The sequence below is a fragment of the Melanerpes formicivorus genome, unplaced genomic scaffold (genome assembly GCF_026170545.1).
Source record: "Melanerpes formicivorus ecotype bairdi unplaced genomic scaffold, bMelFor1.0.p_v2 SCAF_5, whole genome shotgun sequence".
NCBI classification, from domain to species: domain Eukaryota; kingdom Metazoa; phylum Chordata; class Aves; order Piciformes; family Picidae; genus Melanerpes; species Melanerpes formicivorus.
This window is the reverse complement of record NW_027142357.1, coordinates 31,579,826-31,600,640: the sequence shown is the minus strand read 5'-3', so window position 1 is coordinate 31,600,640 and position 20,815 is coordinate 31,579,826. Positions and strand designations below refer to the sequence as shown.

The following is a 20,815-nucleotide window of genomic DNA, read 5'->3' as shown; positions in this document are numbered from 1 at the left end:
TGTTCAGTAATGTCCTGCCAGATCACTGTATTGTCCCACAGGGACCAAACATGGCTGGGAGTCATTGTTCTGGCCAGCTAACCGGGGGTGCTGAGTAATGTGCTGTTGTAGTGTGATGGTTTAGTCCAACCACCCCAGCTGCCACATGTGCCCAAAGTGTCTGTCCACCCTGGAAGTGTGCTAGTATGTTCCAAATTTTTAGGGTTCTCTTTCTCTTTTCTGGGTTGACTTTTCCATCCAACAATATCACAGTATCACAGTATCACACAGTATCACCAAGGTTGGAAGAGACCTCAAAGATCATCGAGTCCAACCTGTCATCACAGACCTCATGCCTAGACCATGGCACCAAGTGCCATGTCCAATTCCCTCTTGAACACTTCCAGGGACGATGACTCCACCACCTCCCTGGGCAGCACATTCCAATGATGAACGACTCTCTCTGTGAAGAACTTTCTCCTCACCTCGAGCCTAAACTTCCCCTGGTGCAGCTTGAGACTGTGTCCTCTTGTTCTGGTGCTGGTTGCCTGAGAGAAGAGACCAACTCCCTCCTGGCTACAACCTCCCTTCAGGTAGTTGTAGACAGCAATGAGGTCTCCCCTGAGCCTTCTCTTCTCCAGGCTAAACAATCCCAGCTCCCTCGGCCTCTCCTCATAGGGCTTGCGCTCAAGGCCTCTCACCATCCTCGTTGCCCTTCTCTGGACACGTTCAAGTGTCTCTATGTCCTTCTTAAATATCTAACAAAGCATTCCTACTTTGCTACAGAACTTGACTGAAATGCTTGTGCGTTGTGTGTTGCAAGTAATTATCATGCAGTCAGATCAAAACAACATACAGTCAACTTAAATGTTAATTGAACATTGTCAGTGAGCATAAGGGAGAAAAAAACATGAACTTTTGCAGATGCCTTATAGTCAAACTATACACTGACACAGAGTCATTTTAGAGAAGTTTAAACCACGCCTTTGAGGTTCTAAGGCAACAAACCACAAGTTAATCTGTTTGCATTATGTGCCTTAAAGAAACAGAATAAGCATTTCCCAGAACATCTAAAGCCTAAGAATAAAATTAAAAATGCAGCATAGGCCAGTCACTAGTGGTGTCCTCCAGGGATCAGTTCTGGGCCCCATCCTGTTCAATATCTTTATTGATGATCTGGATGAGGGGATTGAGTCCATCATCAGTAAACTTGCAGACAACACCAAGTTGGGAGCAGGTGCTGACCTGTTAGAGGGTAGGAGGGCTCTCCAGAGGGACCTTGACAGGCTGGACAGATGGGGACAGGGAAATTATTGGGAAAAACATATAAAATAAACTTGGGGGGATCAAAAATAGGGTTTGCTGTATTGCTGTTGAGCTTGTTCAGAATGGACACTGCTTCTGCAACCACTTTCAGTGCTTTAACTGTGCGAAAGCTTAGTGAAATATATCCATTACCAAAACCTCATATGCTGAACTACTGTAAAGAAGGCAAGATAGAGAGTTCTTCACTGCCATTTTTTGCCCCTAACATTCTTGTTCTTTCACATCTCACTGGAGTAAGTCATTGTTTTGTCTTTCACAAATGTGCAGAAATATTGCCCCCAGCAGCACCCTTAGAAATGCAGTTCAAGATTCCCTTCACGTTAACTGCTGAGAAGGATGATCAGCTCAGTAAAACACCAAGAAGGAAGAGTGAAAAAGTGTTTACAATGCCAGCTGTGACATGTACAGTCCTGCTAGCCAGGCCTGGTTTATTCCTGATGGGTATGGACTCCTGATGCAGTCACTGAAGGCTCTAAAGATCCCCTGTGAAGAACAATCCCAGGCATTATATTTAACTAGTCCAGGCAGCTGAGCTTTCCTTAATCTATCTGGAGAAGACAAAAAGTGCTGCTATACAAATGTTCTCCTCTAAACCAATATCTGTTCTCTCAAAGATAAGGGCAAGCAACACAAAATTTTTCATAGCATGTGCTATGACATGCTTGATAAGAGCAGTGTATTTCATTCTCTTCATTGATGCAGCAGTTGCAATCTTCAGCTACTCTTCATGACAGGTACAAGATGATCCACACTGTGAAATGCTATGCTAAGGATAGACTGCAGCAGTTCCCATTTTTTCCTCCTTTGCTTTATCTCTCTGTTCTTTACTTTTGCCAGCAGCCACAGAAGCTGTTAGAGTGGGCACACACAGAGGTGGTTTCACATTTTTCTTACACAGTTCTGCTTCACTTTTTGAAAGAGTCCAGCCTTACATTAGAGGCTTTGCAGTTAGTCAGAGCACTCAAAACCAACACTTGAATCAGAGACTGTCTTGACAGTTCTTTTCTGCAAGTCTTTGCATGCATTCAGGGCTTCTGTCCTTCAGACAACTTTTACTTCTGTGTTTGATCTTAACTTTATCAGAAACAGGGGACTGAGTCCCTGATCAGTAAATTTGCAGATCACACCAAGCTGGGGGCAGGTGTTGATCTGTTAGAGGGTAGGAGAGCTCTGCAGTGGGACCTTGACAGGCTGGACAGATGGGCAGAGTCCAACAGTGTGAGATTTAACACATCCATGTGCCTGGTTCTACACTTTGGCCACAACAACCTCATGCAGAGCTACAGGCTGGGATCACAATGGCTGGAGAGTGGCCAGGCAGAAAGGGACCTGGGGGTACTGGTTGATAGTAGGCTGAACAGCAGTGTGCCCAGGTGGCCAAGAAGGCCAATGGCATCCTGGCCTGTATCAGGAACAGTGTGGCCAGCAGGAGCAGGGAGGTCATTCTGCCCCTGTACTCAGCACTGGTTAGGCCACACCTTGAGTACTGTGTCCAGTTCTGGGCCCCTCAGGTTAAAAAGGACATCGAGACACTTGAAAGTGTCCAGAGAAGGTCAACGAGGCTGGTGAGGGGTTTGGAGCACAAGCCCTATGAGGAGAGGCTGAGGGAGCTGGGGTTGCTTAGCCTGGAGAAGTTGAGGCTCAGAGGAGACCTTACTGCTGTCTACAACTACCTGAAGGGAGGTTGTAGACAGGTGGAGGGTTGGTTTCTTCTCCCAGGCTACCAGCACCAGAACAAGAGGACACAGTCTCAAGCAGTGCCAGGGGAGGTTTAGGCTGGATGTTAGGAAGAAGTTCTTCACAGGAAGAGTGATTGGCCATTGGAATGGGCTGCCCAGGGAGGTGGTGGAGTAACCATCGCTGGAGTTGTTTAGGAAAAGACTGGATGAGGCACTTGGTGCCATGGTTTAGTTGATTAGATAGTGTTGGGTGATAGGTTGGACTTGATGATCTTGAAGGTCTTTTCCAACGTGGTTAATTCTATTCTATTCACCCTGTTCCAGCTTGCTCACTGCCCAAAATACAAGCCAGACCCCAAACCCAATATCTATTTGTTAAATACAGCCACAAGTCCTGCTTTGGGATTTCTCAAATGTTTAGGCATGACCCCAATTCCAAAATATGTCTCAAACTTGAGACTACCTTTACTTCTCAAAGACTGAAATGAAGAATTGACTAAGTTTGCATTAAAAAAAAAAAAAAAGGTCCAAATTCCATACTCCATGTCCCAGTTCACCTCCTTCCTTGCATGACCTTGCAGCCACTGCACCAGCCTTTCTCCAACAACTGCTATTTATGCTGATGCTCCACAGACTCCTCAGCCCCAAATATTGCCATGGCCCCACTCTCCAACTCCACATGCCACTTCCTACTGACTCAGGCAAAAAGTCTTTAGGCCAATCCCACAGCTAGCACCAGGACTCTTTCAATACAAACACTTTCTGCAATGTCACAGCTCCACTGGATGGGCTGCTATGGGGTCTCTGTTAGGCTCTTCTCTGTGGGTGTTCACACTGAAATGATGTTGTACCAACAGGTGGGATGAACAACAACAAAGTATTTAACCCATAATTTCACTGCCATTTTGTGATCACATAGAAATGCCATAAATTCTGAAAAAAAGAGTGTCTTTGCTTAAAGTGAAGTTACCATGCAGACCTTTGATTGACCTGTTAGTGCTGGCCATACACACATTCTTATCTAAAATCCCTTCCTTCTGGCAGCTCACCAAACACAGCATGTTTCCTTCTTACTTATCAGCAAATGTGAATGGATAGATGGACAGAGCTTAGCTATGTCTAGTGCTGATCCTTCCTTTCCAGCTCTGATGTTGGCAAGCAGTACCACAGCTCAGGTCCCTTGTTCTTCCACTGTGCTGCCACATGCATCACGACTAAGAATTTACACGGGCTCTCCTTTGTGGCTGCCCAGGGCTCAATGACAATACCTAGAGAAACCCTTTCAAAACAGTCTGTCTCTCTTTTTTTTTTTCTGACCCAGTGGAAAAGACTCATCCAGGGTGATAGGAAAAACTATAGAGGAAAGCTCAACATCTGGCTGTAGTAGAAGAGCTGGAATCCCTAGAAGGGCCCTTAAGCACAGACATCCATCAGAGCCCTTCATTAGCTACTTTGCTCAAGAGCACCTCAGGTTTTTCCAGTTGCTTTTAGTTTTCTGTGCTTCTTATGTGAGAAGTGAAAGCATCAGATTAGGAAAGCTCAGGGTGAGGAGAATGGTGTGACTCTTTGGTGAAATGCTTAAGACCTGGCAGATTTGTATGTTATCTATGCATACAGAACATAGACACTAGGTACATGTAGATGAGGGCAATCTGTAACCATAAAAAGATCTAAATAATAAGTGATATATTTAACTTGGTTTTCAGCTCAGTAACATCACTTAAAAGCAGGAAAACTGCACTGCTGTCAACAAACTTTAAGCCACAGAAAACCATTGCAAATAACAAAAATGAGACTCCCAGGTACAAATTCTGTGTAAGTTTACTCTGCAAATATTTGTCCTACTACACTCACAGGCTGAGAAAGCAAAAAATTCCCAACTTCTTGGAGCTATCTCTTCATATATTTTATATCAAGTAAAATGAGTTAGTTTAATTCATTAGGCAAGAAGAACTGGCAGTATAAGAACATCTTTGACAGCATGAATAAACCTGACATGGGCAAACATAAACAGAAGGGTGCTGCATGCAAAACGAAAGAGTGAAGACTGTTAGACATGTGTATATTTTATTAAGAGGAATATACTTCACCTACCTTACAAGCAACCATAAATCACAAGGCCTTGGCTTACAACCATTTAGCAATCTTCTATAAATACCCACTAAAAATATTCACTTGAAACATATTTGTTTCAATTCACTTCACTGTGCACATAAATAATCTGTCAAGCAGGAACCCATGCTGATCCACAGACTACTCTAATCAGTCCGCACAAATCACTCCTTGCAATTTCCACAAAATACTCCACAAATTTATGGAATCATAAATAAGCACAGAAATTAATAAACCTTCCCAATTAATCCTCACTTACAGTTCCCTATTCATGCATAGCTAAACCACAGCACACATCAAATTTCTCAACGCCTTTCCTCCAGGTGGAAGCTTACCTGAGCTGTTGGATTAGATCTTCCCCTTCTTTAATTACATTGAGCGTAGCATCCAAGGTGGCTGTTTGTTGCTGCTGAAATTGCTTGATAAGCTCCTGAACTGCATCCACAGAATCAGCACAGACATCCTCTAAAAGCTCCTTCTGCAGATCTTCCATCCATGTCCACAGCTGGGAAGAAGGGGAGGGAAATATAAATCAGAGAGGGATTGAGATTTAACCCTTTTGGTCTCTAATTCCTGATCAGGAAGCACTAACTAGAGCTGCATGTTTCACATGAAAAACTGACTGAAGTTTCTAAAACCAAAAAGACACACTGGTTATAGATTCTGGTTAAAGTAATTCCATTTTAAGCAACAAAATAAACATCATACGCCTCCCAACCCCAATTAATTTGAATTTCAGTTCATTATATGACAATAACTAATTATATTATTCTGATTAACTCGTTAAACAAGCAACAAATTTCAGTGCCCCAGAGCTTTGATAACCTAATGTTTGCAGGAGCTGTGTGCTATCAGCTGCTATTAATTTCCCAGGCAGCTGAAGCCTGTTGCAGAACAGACCTAAAATCTTTGGTATGTATGTATGGTGATGCCTGAAGTCTAGCTGCGCTTGCTCAGCTATGCCTTCCCAGGAAGATGGTATTGTAGAGGGTTTTGGATTGTTTGGGCAGTTCTTTTTGTGGGTTTCTGCCACTCACCACCCTCCTCAAAATGCACCTCAGACTTTGCTTTTTAACTTTGGGAAAACACAAACACAGAAGACAGCACTATCACCAACCAATCCCATGTAGATCTGTTAATTTTAAATACTCTTGACTAGCAATTTCAATACAACAGCAACAAATCATTTGAGTAAGTGCTTAGATGAGAGTTTCCAGCCAGCTGTTCATCAGAGATCTGGACAGTGGCAGGCAAGCACTTCCCAGCAGCCTCCTGTGGGTTGTAAAGGCTTAAAACGAATGAGGTTTCCCCTTTAAGCTTGCTCTGAAAAGTGAGTGTAAAATTGCACCAACTGAGCTGGCAGTCTGCCAGCAAATCCTAATGATTCCACCAGAGAGGCTGTTTTCTGTGCCATGCCTGACCCATTAACCCACATTCTGCTGGTATGCTGTGCAAGGTAGCAGAGAAATACAGGAGCAGGAAACACATTGCACCAGCACAGTGGGAAATGTCAAAGGGCACGGTGCTGGCAGTAGCAGGGCTGCACTTCTGCCTGCCGCTCCAGGGAGCTGCAAAACAGTTTGCCTGACAGGGACCTAGAGAGACAGCAGACGTTGTGTGGGGGTGGCAAAGAGCTGGTTAAAATGTTCCTGCTCAAAATGAGAGGCACTGGATCTGCATCCTACAGGATTTCTCCGGAGATTGTGAAATCTGCATGTCCAGGTCAGTGAGAGGAGGAGAAGGATGTCGGAACCACCAGCTGGCAAGGCTTCTTCCAGTCAGGGTTCAAACCTAAGGCCAGTCACTGAATGTTATACTGTGCATATGCTACTGACTGCAAGGGTATCACCCTGATCTAAACCAAAATAATCAAAATTAGAACCTGGCCCTGCACTGTTCCTGATACCAGAAAAGGGCGAGCCCAGCTCCTTGTGCTCTGCCCCCATCTCTGCTACTGACTCCTTACTTGACAGACATGCAAACCCACGTTTTACAACATATGCTTAATTTGAAGGCTTTTCAGCTATATTTTCAGAGTCAGCTTTGAATATTTTGGGCAAGTGCATCTGTTTACTCATAAATAGCAGAATTCTAATGGCCTACTCTGCTACTGGCCTAAAATGGAATGTCTTTGCTCAGGTTACGTACATATTTTCACATTCTCAGGAGAAAGGCATGATATATAAAGGCAACTATGAAGAGAAGAGAAGAGAAGAGAAGAGAAGAGAAGAGAAGAGAAGAGAAGAGAAGAGAAGAGAAGAGAAGAGAAGAGAAGAGAAGAGAAGAGAAGAGAAGAGAAGAGAAGAGAAGAGAAGAGAAGAGAAGAGAAGAGAAGAGAAGAGAAGAGAAGAGAAGAGAAGAGAAGAGAAGAGAAGAGAAGAGAAGAGAAGAGAAGAGAAGAGAAGAGAAGAGAAGAGACGAGACGAGACGAGACTGGAAGAGACCTTCAAAATCATTGTGTCCAACCTATCATCCAACACCACCTAATCAACTAAACCATGGAAAAAGAAACAAATACCATTAAGTAGTCAGGCTTCTGAAAGAAATAGTGAAAACATATTCAAAGAACCAAACAGATTTTTCATTTCTTGCCTGAGGTCCATGTGTTGAGCTTCAAGAAGCCACCATAAAGGGAAATGCATTAATGCCTTACATATGAACTACATCCAGAACCTTTTGAGATGATCCCGGCACCCACTCAAACAGTAGGGACAGCTGGACTATAACAAGCAAGGGCCAAGTTGTTCAGGAATATTACTTGCTCTGCTTATCAGATCGTCAAGTAACAGCGCTCTGTGAATTTACAAAAGAAAAATGGCCAGATGCATAAATCAACTCTCTGCATCAAGCTGAGAAAGCCAGTAGTTTAATTGCTTGCTGTTCTACATCATATTTCATTTTTCCAGTTAACAAAAAGCTCAGGGAATTTCCTTTGCAAAATGGAAGTGAAATCAACAACTTGGTTCATTGTTAGGAATCTGCTGTTTTCTTCAAATCATCACACTAGAAATGGCAGAAGAGAAAGCTTCCAACGCCCCACTGCGACTTCAGAAGAAAACCCTGTTTTCAAAAGTGTCTCCAGAACCCAGCTTCCAGCAGCAGTCAGAAAGATTTGGACATTTAAGACCCCACGTCTCTTTTTGAGTAAATTTCTAAATGAAAGCAGTTTTGGTATACTTGAACTATGAACTGTACATAAACATAAACACTCGTTAACTTCAGAGAGCAATCAAATATATGAACTCATATGAACTCCCATATTAGTTTCAGATGTTTTCATTAATGACCTCTGATTGTAAGGATTTGCATAAAAAAATCTATCAGGATCTAGGTCATCTTTGACTCAGAGGTCTTTAATCCTTTAGACCCCCACCAATCCCTGGAAAATCCTAATACAAAGAATCAGTCAATATTAACAAGATCTGGAACAACTTTCAGGAGCAATTGACAACAGGAACCTGATTCAAAAACTAACAGCATCTGAAAGAAATTACTAACACCCACTCGTGAGTGCCACAGCAATGAAAAGATGAACTCCATGGCACTGCTACACCAGTCAGAAGACCTGTCAATCACAAGATAGAAATCACATGCTGCTTGTCACAGCTCAGGAAAATCAGTCTTTATTAGGGCTTGAGGTTTAATTACAATGCAATGATTCAGCTGATTTAAAAAAAAAAAAAAGAAATCCTGGCTATTCAAACCTCAGATCACCAAGCACCTTGTGCATTCCCTACTTCACACTGTGACCTATTCTACCAGCCAGCTATATTGGACCAAGTGAGCCATTTCAATTTCTCATTGCAATTTGACATTTATTACATGGGACAAATTTTATCTCATATTTGCAGAAACCTGTGAGGACTTGTCCTACTCACATACCCACTCCAAACTAGTGCCAGGGTATCCCTTGATACAGTCAAGCATATCTTGATGCATGTCAACATTTCTAATACTAACTCCTTCAAATTGACCTGGGCTTTGGTGTGATTAATTGGATGTGGAAATACTAATTCATTAGTTGTAAAACCTGAATCAAATCCATCAGACAGATCCAGCCATAAATCTGACTCATGCAAACTGTGTCTAAATACGTTACAACTAGCTACACAGAAGTCTAAAGCATAGACCTAAAACATCCATGCTGGAGGTCCACAAAAGGTCCAGAACTGAGGCTTTATTTATTAACTATGGTTTCAAACAAAAAGCCAATGAGCTCCTGATAACTAGACCAGTGAAAAAGAAGAATGGCTCTTCCCTTCTTTTGGGGCAGCTTCTGGCACTTCCCATGCATTGTAACAACCTCTGCGTCTTTCTTGGGTATAAAACACAGGCAGTTTCCCTCCCTGCATCCAAGGAATGACACAGCTCTTTATTTCCAGCTACTTCTTCTAAAGCAAACCCCTTCATTTAACTCAGGTATTTAATGAAACCACTTACTGGAGTTCTGAAGGACATCTGTGCCTGTTACCTAGTAATTAATGTTTCTGACCTAGAGCAAGGGACCACTTGATAGAAAATCTAATATCTAAAGAGACTGCTAAGAAAATCTTGCCTCTGTGTTGGGAATAAGTATTAAACACCCAATGTTTATGCAGTGGCATTTGCAAATGCCTGAGATAAGTTTTAATCCCCTCAAACCCAGTTTAAAAATACTGAGTAATGAGACCAGAGAAAAGCAAAGAACCATTTAGTTCACTCCATGAGAACTACCATTGTACAACCTGTTTGCTAGGATTTTAATGGAAACAAGTAACTTCCCAGGGTATAGGATCTACCCCTTTACTGTGTCAGAGAAGTGTCATGAGTTGCACAGCAGGTCCCAAAAGGATGATTACGTCAACTTAGCAAAGTGAACATCCATTACAGCAATGAAGGCTAAAGAATGCAGTGAAATATGTGGGCCCTTTTTTTCCCACCTGATTTGTGCTGCCTGCATGCCATGAGTTGTAACACAAGCATGGAAAGAAACAAAGCTAGGTTGAGAAAAAAACCCAACACAACCAGAATTCCTCTAGAGAGAAATGGCCATCAGCCAGACCTTTCTCTGCTACTATGCCAGGCTTACACAAATCTGTTCTGAGCAGTAACACCAAGCTTTTTCATCATAAGCATTAGGAAGTCCTGCAGACCCCAAGTTCAGGTTAATTTATAGCAGGATGTTAGCCTGTGCTTAGGTTTAAGCACCTCTTCAAGTGCTGTTGTGAATCTCCCTTCACTACGCTGCCTTTAAGAAACTGTCTTTGCTACCCTGATTTCCCTGCACCAACATGGTGGAGATAATAAAGCTTTTCAGCATATTTATCCTCCATCACCTGATGTGTACTCACACTTAGAAAACACCCAGTGCCATTTCAGTTGAAAAACCTGATGGTTGTTGTAAGTTTGAAGCACATTTCATTTTCCAAAGTCATATTCAAGGTCTCATGGAAATGTCAACAGAAACACAGAAAACCATGTACGTAATGATGAGCTGCAGGAGTGTCACACAGTGACAACATACCTAATAAAATGTGACAGGATGGGGTATGACCAGACATTACACATGAAATGCCACAGTATGCAACTTCCACAGTAAGACACAGCTGATGAGACACTCTGCTGGGAAAAAGTGGCAAGTGGAAAGAAAGGGAACATTCTGTGAAAAGAAAACAAAATCACCTCTTCCTAACCTCTTTCTTGCCTTTTCCCTTTTCCTCGCCAACTTCTTGATGTTCATCCATGGTTGGCCTGCATCTGGTGCTTCTGTATGCTGATGCCTTTTAATTTGCCTACAGCAAAAGGATTTGCAATGCCTAAACATCTGATGCTTTTTCCAAGTCCTGCATGGCCCAGATTGATATAACACAAAATAATCTCCTCTCAAGGGAAATGTGATTTGGGTAGCTATGCTTACCTCAGGGAGTGTGTAGATCACCAGCCCGAGGTCAGGTAAATATAATACAGGGACTACTTGCTCTAGGAGAGGAAGTTGGCTTCTTACCAAAGAATCAGATGTGCAGGTTCTTGTATTTCTTCTACCCATCACAAATTGCAAAACTAAGTTCTTCTTCTACTATAAGTTATTTGTAACTATGAATCTAGATGTAATTAACTGCAGTAATTGCACTAAGCAAACAAAATTCTGCACTTGATCATACTGATAATAGTAGAGAGAGCTTGGAGAATACATCAGAATTACTTAGATTTACACCAGTGTAATACAGTTCAATTTGGTGCAGGATGGGCTTTCCATAGCTGTGAAATATACACTATAAATTCAGCAATTTACTTAAATTAATGCAGGCACCTTTATAATCATAGCATCAATAAGGTTGGAAAAGACCTCAGAGATCATTGAGTCCAACCTGTCACCCAACATCTCATGACTAAGCCATGACTTCAAGTGCCACATCCAATCCCCACTTGAACACCTCCAGGGACAGTGACTCCACCACCTCCCTGGGCAGCCCATTCCAATGGGGAATGACTCTCTCTTTGAAGAACTTTCTCCTCACCTCGAGCCTAAACTTCCCCTGGTGCAGCTTGAGACTGCGTGCTCTTGTTCTGGTGCTGGTTGCCTGGGAGAACAGACCCACCTGGCTACAATCCCCCTTCAGGTAGTTGTAGAGGGCAATGAGGTCTCCCCTGAGCCTCCTCTTCTCCAGGCTAAAAAATCCCAGCTCCCTCAGCCTCTCCTCATAGGGCTTGTGCTCAAGACCTCTCCCCAGCCTCACTGCCCTTCCCTGGACATGTTCAAGTGTCTCAATATCTTTCTTAAACTGAGGGGCCCAGAACTGGACACAGTACTCAAGGTGTAGCCTAACCAGTGCTGAGTGCAGGGGCACAATGACCTCCCTGCTCCTGCTGGCCACACTAAACATTTCACACACTACATTTTCCTCCAAATTGTTCACTGAATCTAAACATCTCGTTACTTCTCAAATGGGAGCTGCACTACCTCTTCTCTCTGTGCTTTTTCCAGTGGCTGACCATATCACTTGCAATCTTACCCTGATGTGCTGCATTGAGTCTCCTTGCACTACACCCTAGGAATCTCAGAAATAAATAATTTGTGACAATTCTGAACCATTCTGAATCTTGCTAAGGATTAAACAAAGTGTGGGACCTTTCTCTAACCAGTCTTATTGGATCCATCAACTCAAACCTCCACCCTGGCACTGACAGTTTAAAAATACTTGTGCAGACTGTGCTGCATACATGTACTTAAGGTAATAATAATAATAGTAGTAGTAGTAATAATAATAATAACAATAATAATTATTAATAATAATAATAATAATAATAATAATAATAATAATAATAATAATAATAATAATAATAATAATAAACAACCAGGTTGGAAGAGACCTTCAAGATCATCGTGTCCAATCCATCAACCAATCCAACCCAGCTAAACAACTAAACCACGGCACCAAGCACCCCATCAAGTCTCCTCCTGAACACCTCCAATGATGGTGACTCCACCACCTTCCCGGGCAGCCCATTCCAATGGCCAATCACTCTCTCTGTATAGAACTTCTTCCTAACATCCAACCTAAACCTCCCCTGGTGCAGCCTGAGACTGTGTCTTCTTGTTCTGGTACTGTCTGCCTGGGAGAAGAGACCAACATCCACCTGTCTACAACCTCCCTTCAGGTAGTTGTAGAGAGCAATAAGGTCACCCCTGAGTCTCCTCTTCTCCAGGCTAAGCAACCACAGCTCCCTCAGTCTCTCCTCATAGGGCTTGTGTGGAGAGACTGAGAGAGCTGGGGTTGCTTAGGTATCTTTTAAGCCATGAGTGAATTACAGGGGTGTTCCTGTATGGCTTTAATGAAGATTTATTCAATAGGTAAAGTATCACAGATACTGGCTGCCCACTCTGTTGCCTTTGTACACAGAAGTAAAAGCTGGAGGCCCACACTGGAGCTGTAGAAGAGGTTAATCCTCCTCAGCTTCAGGAAAATGGGCTGTAATCTGACAAACAAAAGGGTACTTTTTGAGAATTAGCACATCCTATTTAAAGGTGCTGCAGCATGAACGACTGTTATCTGGAGAGTAATGCACACAGGGTGGGGACCCATTTTCACAATACAGAAAACACATGCAAAGACCCTCAAAAGCCAGGGGTCATACTTGAGTGAAGCCAAGCAGCCAGTCAAAATGCTAGTGAACAGCCTGAAAAATGTGGACAGCAAAGTGTGAGCTTAAATGCAGTCTGTAGGAATCCTTTGGCTAGAGTTCATGGCAGAACTTCTCTTCCATTCTCGTATCCTTGCTCTGCTGCAGGCTCAACTTCCTGACAATTGGTTTATGGGGCTGCATTTAGAAGCACTTAATTCTTATTACCTTGATTCTGTCTCACAATTTTTGACAGCCCAGATGGCAGAATTTTATTCACTCACAAGCTGGCTGTGCTTCAAACTTCCCTGCTCTAGAGCTGGATGTGCTGCCAGCATACCTCATCTCTTTTCATCCCTACCTTCTTAATATTTTATGAAAAAACCTTGCCTCTAGACAACAAACAGACAGGAGAGAATGGCATCCCACATTGCCCCAGCTGTCCTGGTGTCACAGTCTCAGATCTTTGGTATCTTTACAGACATGATTTAACCCTGTAAAGAAACTTCCAATGTAACCATTGAATGTTTGCATTTTGGTCAAAGCAGCAGACTCTGGAGCTGCAAAAGGGTTTGCTCTTACTTAACTGCTTCATGGTAATTGATTGCTGATAACACAGAATGAACTTTTACATAGCTCACAGGAAAATAACATTTGTTACACCTGCAGAGCCCTTTCTACCACCCCAGTTATCTGAAAGATAACAGTAAGCTGGCAATATATCTGTTTTCTCCAAGGTATCTGCCACCCAGGCAAAGGACTGCATGTGTTACCTGTATGTGCAGCCCTGGCAGCTCACTTCTCCCACATCCTCTGCTCACTCCCTGCAAATCCACCTGCTTTGACTTAAGCCTTATAAAAGCATTTGTTGTTTTCACTTCCTTGTCTTTTGATTTCTTTGCTTAGAATACTCCTTCCATCAAACTACACTGATTCAGCTCTGAGCAAAACCAGTGTTCATACTTCTAAGAGACATAAGTTTAAGGTTTGATGTTTCACAGCCCTGCAGTGAGGTGAGAAGCAGATATTTTCAAAGTGTGATTTTGTATGCTGCTTCATATGTGTCTCAGCTGTTAATTTATCCCACTGAAGGAACAGAAGTTCTAGCTTTTGAAGAAGGCACGTGGTGCTTCCTTCTAACCCTGAAAAGTTGAGGGATGTGAAATGGCCAGCCAGTGAACATTCAGTGTGCAGAGAGCCAGACTGGATCATTTATGGGCCCCTCAATTTAAGATGGATATTGAGACTCTTGAACATGTCCAGAGAAGGGAAGGAGGCTGGGTAGAGGCCTCGAGCACAAACCCTATGAGGAGAGGCTGAGTGAGCTGGAATTGTTTAGCCTGGAGAAGAGGAGGCTCAGGGGAGACCTCATTGCTCTCTACAACTACCTGAAGGGAGGTTGTAGCCAGGAGAGGGTTGGTCTCTACTCACAGGCAGCCAGCACCAGAACAAGAGGATGCAGTCTCAAGCTGCACCAGGGGAAGTTTAGGCTTGAGATGAGGAGAAAGTTCTTCACAGGGAGAGTCGTTCCCCATTGGAATGTGCTGCCCAGGGAGGTGGTGGAGTCACTGTCCCTGGAGGTGCTCAAAAAGGGATTGGATGTGGCACTTGGTGCCATGGTTTAGTAGTCATGAGGTGTTGGGTGACAGGTTGGACTTCATGATCTTTGAGGTCTTTTCCAACATTATTGATTCTATGATTCTATGATTTTAGTGTTTTATGCTTTCATTGTATTTTAAGTCTGGAAAAGGAACAAGAGCACTGTCCAGGATAGAAGTAGTGTATAAGTGTGTAGGACAAATACTTTGTGTTCAGAGAACAAGACCTTTTCAGAACTTCTGGAAGTTACCAGGAAGTGGAACTGCTAACCTGCTTATCCTCTACATCACAAGTCTCTATTATCTAGTGGGCGTTAGGTCTGAAATGTCAATATTAGTTAAAGTCAAACAAAAACCTATTAATTTCAGTAGCATTAACTTTGAATACTGGGTCAATTTACAATGAGTGACAGGAATATACAATATCTCCCACAACCACTGTCATGTTTGCTCCATGATTAACTTCGGTATGTTCTGTCAAATCTTCTGACAAGAGTCAACAGCAGCCAACCTTAGCCCCATGAGCTTTCTGCTTCCTGCTTCCCAGCGACTCTGCCACAACCTGAGGGTCAAGCCCCGTCAAAATTAGTGACCTACACTGAAATAATCTCCTAATCATTATATTCAACTGAAGCAGGGAGAATTTAATTTCACAGGTCTTGGTTATCAAGTAAAATTAGGTTAGCAGTGTCTGCAATAAAACACTGTTACTGCTCCTAACTGACAGGGTAAACCCACTCCCATTACTCACTTGAGTAACTCCACTGATATCTACGGGGTGACCAAGGTGACCTGCTGACCACTAATAATTTAGGTCTCTATAGGAAATTGCCTGACACTTCATGGTCCAGGACTTTGCTTCCAGTTTTCATGGCCTTATCAGACAAGCTGTTCAGAGCGAAACTTCCCATACCAGGTATCTGCCTAAGGCTGAACTTTGAGGCATACTGAAGTAAAAGGTACTAAATGAGAAGATAGGGGAAAAAACAGTTACTTTGCCTGTGTTAGAAAATGAGTATTTCTTCTGCTCATCTGACATACTCCAGATCCTCCCCACTTTTAAGCAAGGATATGAAGTTTTGCAGGGTTTAGCCGTGATGTCAGGAAAATACACTATGGCATCCCTGTGAAAATTTGCCCAAATTTGGTCACTCAGAAGACACTTGCCAAGGTCCAGCTTGCACATGTTCAGTAAGAATCTCTTAAAAGTTTGGCAGTTCAGTTCCCTCAACATTAAATATTTCCTGAGCACATTCATTCTGTGGGCCAGGTAAACCTTGTGAGCTTCACATGGAACCACAAGCACTGAGCATCTCACCACATTGCTCTTCTGACTTGTCAGAGGTCAAAAAAGCACCAAGGCATGTGACCTGAAACCACACCACTCTCTCCTGCTTTTTGCTGCTGTCTTGCTGGAATCAAACCAACACAAAAGTGTTACTCTACAACCCACTGAGAAATGAGAAACCTAGAATTGGTAAACCATGCCTTTCATACCCTGAAGAGCTATGAAGCAATTGCAGAACTGATTTGTATTTCAGGTAAGACCCACGCACTGTAAATCAAATCTAAATTCAGTGAAGTTCCTTCTTATTCTTAAATTAGCAACTGAATTATCAGCCAGTGGCACAAAGAACACAACAAACCTTTACTTCAGTTCTATAGACAATACACTGAGGTACACATAATTGCTCTTAAATACCAACAGTAACCCTGAAATCATAATTTCTTGATAGTGAAGCCAATGATTTATTTGCATGTAGATAGCACAGAGAGCTATCTATGTGCAGCTTCATCTCAATGCTTACTTAAAATCAATTCCCAGGCTTTTCTGTACCCCCAGCACTCAAACTCTATCAGAAACTGCTGGTAGCACTATTTCCTTTCACTTTAAGCCAGACAAAACAAACCCATGATTGCTAAATAAAGAAGAAAAAATGCATGGAAAGTAAAAATATTTACAAGCTGCTAAGTCATCATTTAATTAAGCAAGAGGATTTGGAAAGTTTTTAATGACATGGAAATGATGACAGTGCTCTTTTCTGTCTACATTTTTATGCTTGGAATTTTAAAGTACACTTTAGAACCATAAAACCATGACACCAACGTAAAATATTAAGATTCAGACAATTAATTGCAAGATGCTTTTATTATTTGAGTTGAGGTTTTTCAGTCCTCAGGGCGTGATTTCATCACATCTGTAATGTTTTCTCCAGGAGTTTCAAAACCTATTCTCTTTTAAACAAAATTAAATGAAATCCAAGAATCCTGTATCATCATTTATTTGATCCTAGCAGCTTAGAGCTTGCAGGAAAACATCAGCTACCATGAGATTTGTGATAAAACTGCAAGATCTGACAATTTTGCCAATAACTGATTCAGATCTGAAGTAAGAACATGATTTCAATCACACTTAATCCTGAGAGAAAAGATTCAAGTACAAGTCTGGTGAACACATTTATCCCACTGATAATAATTTATAACTTTACCCTGCCATACAGAAAATTTGATTTGATTCCCAAGGTACCAGGTTTCTGCTCACACCACCAGGAATGCCTTGGCCTAAAAGGATATGGAAATACTGGCTACAAACTAAGAGGACTGTAGGACAGTGGGACACACAAATATCTCTTTTCTAGGCATAGCAATAGGACAACTACATTACTCATGAGTTATGATGCTAACAATCATTTAGGGGACTGCTCTGAATTTATGTCTCTCAAATGTTATTACCATATAAGAATGACAAAATTTCAGCTTAAGAAAGGCCATAAAACAAGTACCTCTATTCTATTCTATTCTATTCTATTCTATTCTATTCTATTCTATTCTATTCTATTCTATTCTATTCTATTCTATTCTATTCTATTCTATTCCATTCCATTCCATTCCATTCCATTCCATTCCATTCCATTCCATTCCATATATTGTTATGCTTAATTGGCAGTCTTTTCAATATCCTTTCAACTGGATCATAGAATCATTTTGGTTTGAAAAGGGCTTTAAGATCATAGTGTCCAACTATGAATAAGTCAGTGTTTAGCAGGAGGAATCCTCTTACAATGCTTTCACTTGAAATGAGCAGTGATTCGAGCCTACTGTAGTATAAAAAAAGCCACTTAACTTTCACTACTCATGGGATGGCTGGATTTAAATGACTCCCTATTTCAACACTGCATTGTCCTGAAGAAATTCTAGCAAGGCAGGTTACAAAAGGAAACATTTATTTGACAAGATCACTTTTAAAAGTGGGAGCAGTTAAAAGTTTCTCAGGTGCTGGGAATTTGAGTAGTTGCAGGTGGAGATGCAGAGGTGGGCAGAGTAGAGGTGAAGCAGCAGAAGCTCACAATAAATGCATTCATCCCCACCTAGGAATCATCACATCAGAAACACAATCCATCTGTGCTAGGAAGACTGTCAGAAGAGACATGTTCCTTGCAGGAAGGTATTTAGAATATTTGCATAAAAGCTATGTCAGTATGACTGACTCTTTCTACTTAATTCTGCATTTCACTGTTTCTGTCTCAGTAGATTAATACATCAAGCAATAATGAGAATTTGGGAAACTTAGATGAAAAATACATTGAGACCATAGTTTCCTGGCTTATTGCCAAGGAAACATGAAAGGAATTGTTTATTCATTTCCAAGGACATAAGAGAAACAGTTGTTAATAGCTTAAGAAATGGTTTTAAGGATTGCAAAGGATGAAGCGAATAATGGTGCTCATTATTAAGCAGTTAATAACATCTTCTAGAAAAATGCAAAATATGGCAGGTGTTAAACATGTTAATGTGCCAGCCAAACTGCTTTCTCCTCACCCTGAGAGAGTCCCAGGTGATGGGTTTGGATGGGCATAACACACTCCAGCATCAGGCACAGCATAGCAGGTAGGAAGGTAAGGGTAATCAGGAAGGGAATGGGAACACCCCATGGCAAACCCACAGCCATGGATCTCAGATGTCCCTGTATTTCACTACTGCAGCAAAAGGATTTGGGTTTTTTTTTTGCCTTGACATCTGCTGTAATTTAATTTAAATCTGACTCTGAACTCTTTAACTCAACACAAACTGCTACAGACTCAAAGGGAATACTGCTTGATAAATTGTGGCTTTAAAATTGGAATCTAATGTTATCTCTGAGACTGAAATCCCAGCAAGCAGAGTGAGCTGATTTTTAAGCAGCTTCACAAAATGAACATGGATGGTGCAGATCTCACCTGGTCAAGTGGTGGGGTGGCTGCAGCAAGAACCTGCATTTGGTCTAACCCAGCTCTGTAGGCTGGGAGGTCTTATGGGGGCTGAGTGCAGGGCCAGGTGAGGATCCAGGTGAGATGAATAGAATAGAATAGAATAGAATAGAATAGAATAGAATAGAATAGAATAGAATAGAATAGAATAGAATAGAATAGAATAGAATAGAATAGACCAGACCAGGTTGGAAAAGAATTTTGAGATCATCGAGTCAAACCTATCATCAAACACTCTCTAATGAACTAAACCATGGCACCAAGCACCCCATCAAGTCTCTTCCTAAACACCTCCAGTTATGGTGACTCTACCACCTCCCTGGACAGCTCATTCCAATGGCTAATCACTCTTTCTATGAAGAACTTCTTCCTAACATCCAGCCTAAACCTCCCCTGGCACAGCATGTGACTGTGTCCTCTTGTTCTGGTGCTGGTTGCCTGGGAGAAGAGATCAATTGGTATGAAACAGAGAACTGACATAATACTATCATGGTAGCAAAGGAAGGACATTTGTATTCCTTCATGTTTGAGGAGTTAATCTACCAGTTTTATATCCATATTAAGGAATGGCAATGACACTGGTTAATTCACCAAGCTAGGCCAAGCAATGTGTGGTTTCTACTTGAGCCACTCTATCTATATCATAAAAAGCAAATACAGATGCAAACAAGTGCTAAGACTCTCTTGTAATGCTTTGTGCTTTTGGCACCAGGTCCCCCAGCAGCCTTTGGTTACTTCACTGTGACTGTTGGGATCCCCACAGCTGGCAGACAAATACTAAACTGCAGCAATTACCTCACTTATTATTTTTGGCAAAAAAAAAAATAAGGTCCTGGGCTGTGTGCCTCCCAGCAGTGCAGAGGTATGTCATTAATGTGGACAGGTAGAAACACACAAAGAAATTCTGTGAACCTGCAGAAAATGAGAGTGTTGGGCCCCCACAGGACTGAATTACACAGGGGTAAGTGAAAACTTCCACTCTCCTGCAGAGCTACTGTGCATCCTCTGACACTGGGGAACTGCTGGAGTTTGCAATAACTTTAGCAGCCTCTTTGCACCCAGCCCAACAGCCGTCACTCATTATGCAGATTCCTGGGTCCTCCTTGACTTTCCTCTTGTCCCATTTTTATGCTTACAGCTCCCTCAACAGTCCCCTTTGGCAAGAGAGAGGCACCTGGAGTCTGTCCGTTCAGTCTGTAAAACTGACAGTGAGTATTTTCCATAAAGGCACCACAGCACCCATCTGCCCCATGGGGAAACATCAGCCAGGCAGAGATTTAGGGTTTATTCTCACAATCTAGGAAACAGCACTGATGCTGTCATAAAAGATTTGTTTTTTCTAACTGCTTAAAAAAAAATAAAAATGTGTATTTCTATGCACCTGCAGTTCTACATACCATAGCAGAACTCATTAAAACCAGGTGAGTGGAGCAGGCAAATTCCCTTCTTGTTAAAGAAGGGTAGAAGCGAGTATAATGCACTGCATTCCCTTCACACAGGGAAGCTCTAGTTTCCAAACACAAATTAAGGTACACAGTACCAGTAATCATCAGAAGAAATTGTAGATGATAGAGAGGATATTATACTGATAACTTCCTGGAGTCATGCCTATCTTTGTGTTACTAGTCACCACCTGCATAGGTGAAGCGAGGTTAATCACAGTAGGAAACTGTTATGAAATAATTTTGACTGAGGAAATAACCAATTAAGTTTCCCCTGTGGCAAACAGCACAGCTGAAAGGGTTTGAGCTACTCTGGAAACAATAGTACTATT

The 20,815-nt window shown here is 42.0% G+C and overlaps 1 protein-coding gene across 7 annotated transcripts in view; it reads right to left on the bottom strand.

Annotated features, from left to right (window-relative positions):
- Positions 1 to 20,815, bottom strand: part of KALRN (kalirin RhoGEF kinase) — a 556,957-nt gene that overhangs the window by 208,444 nt on the left and 327,698 nt on the right. For all 7 annotated transcript variants that reach the window (XM_068139021.1, XM_068139024.1, XM_068139015.1 and 4 more), the window contains exon 12: positions 5,432 to 5,601. In XM_068139021.1, coding sequence (XP_067995122.1) covers positions 5,432 to 5,601 — 170 coding nt within the window. The remainder of the gene's footprint in view (positions 1 to 5,431; positions 5,602 to 20,815) is intronic.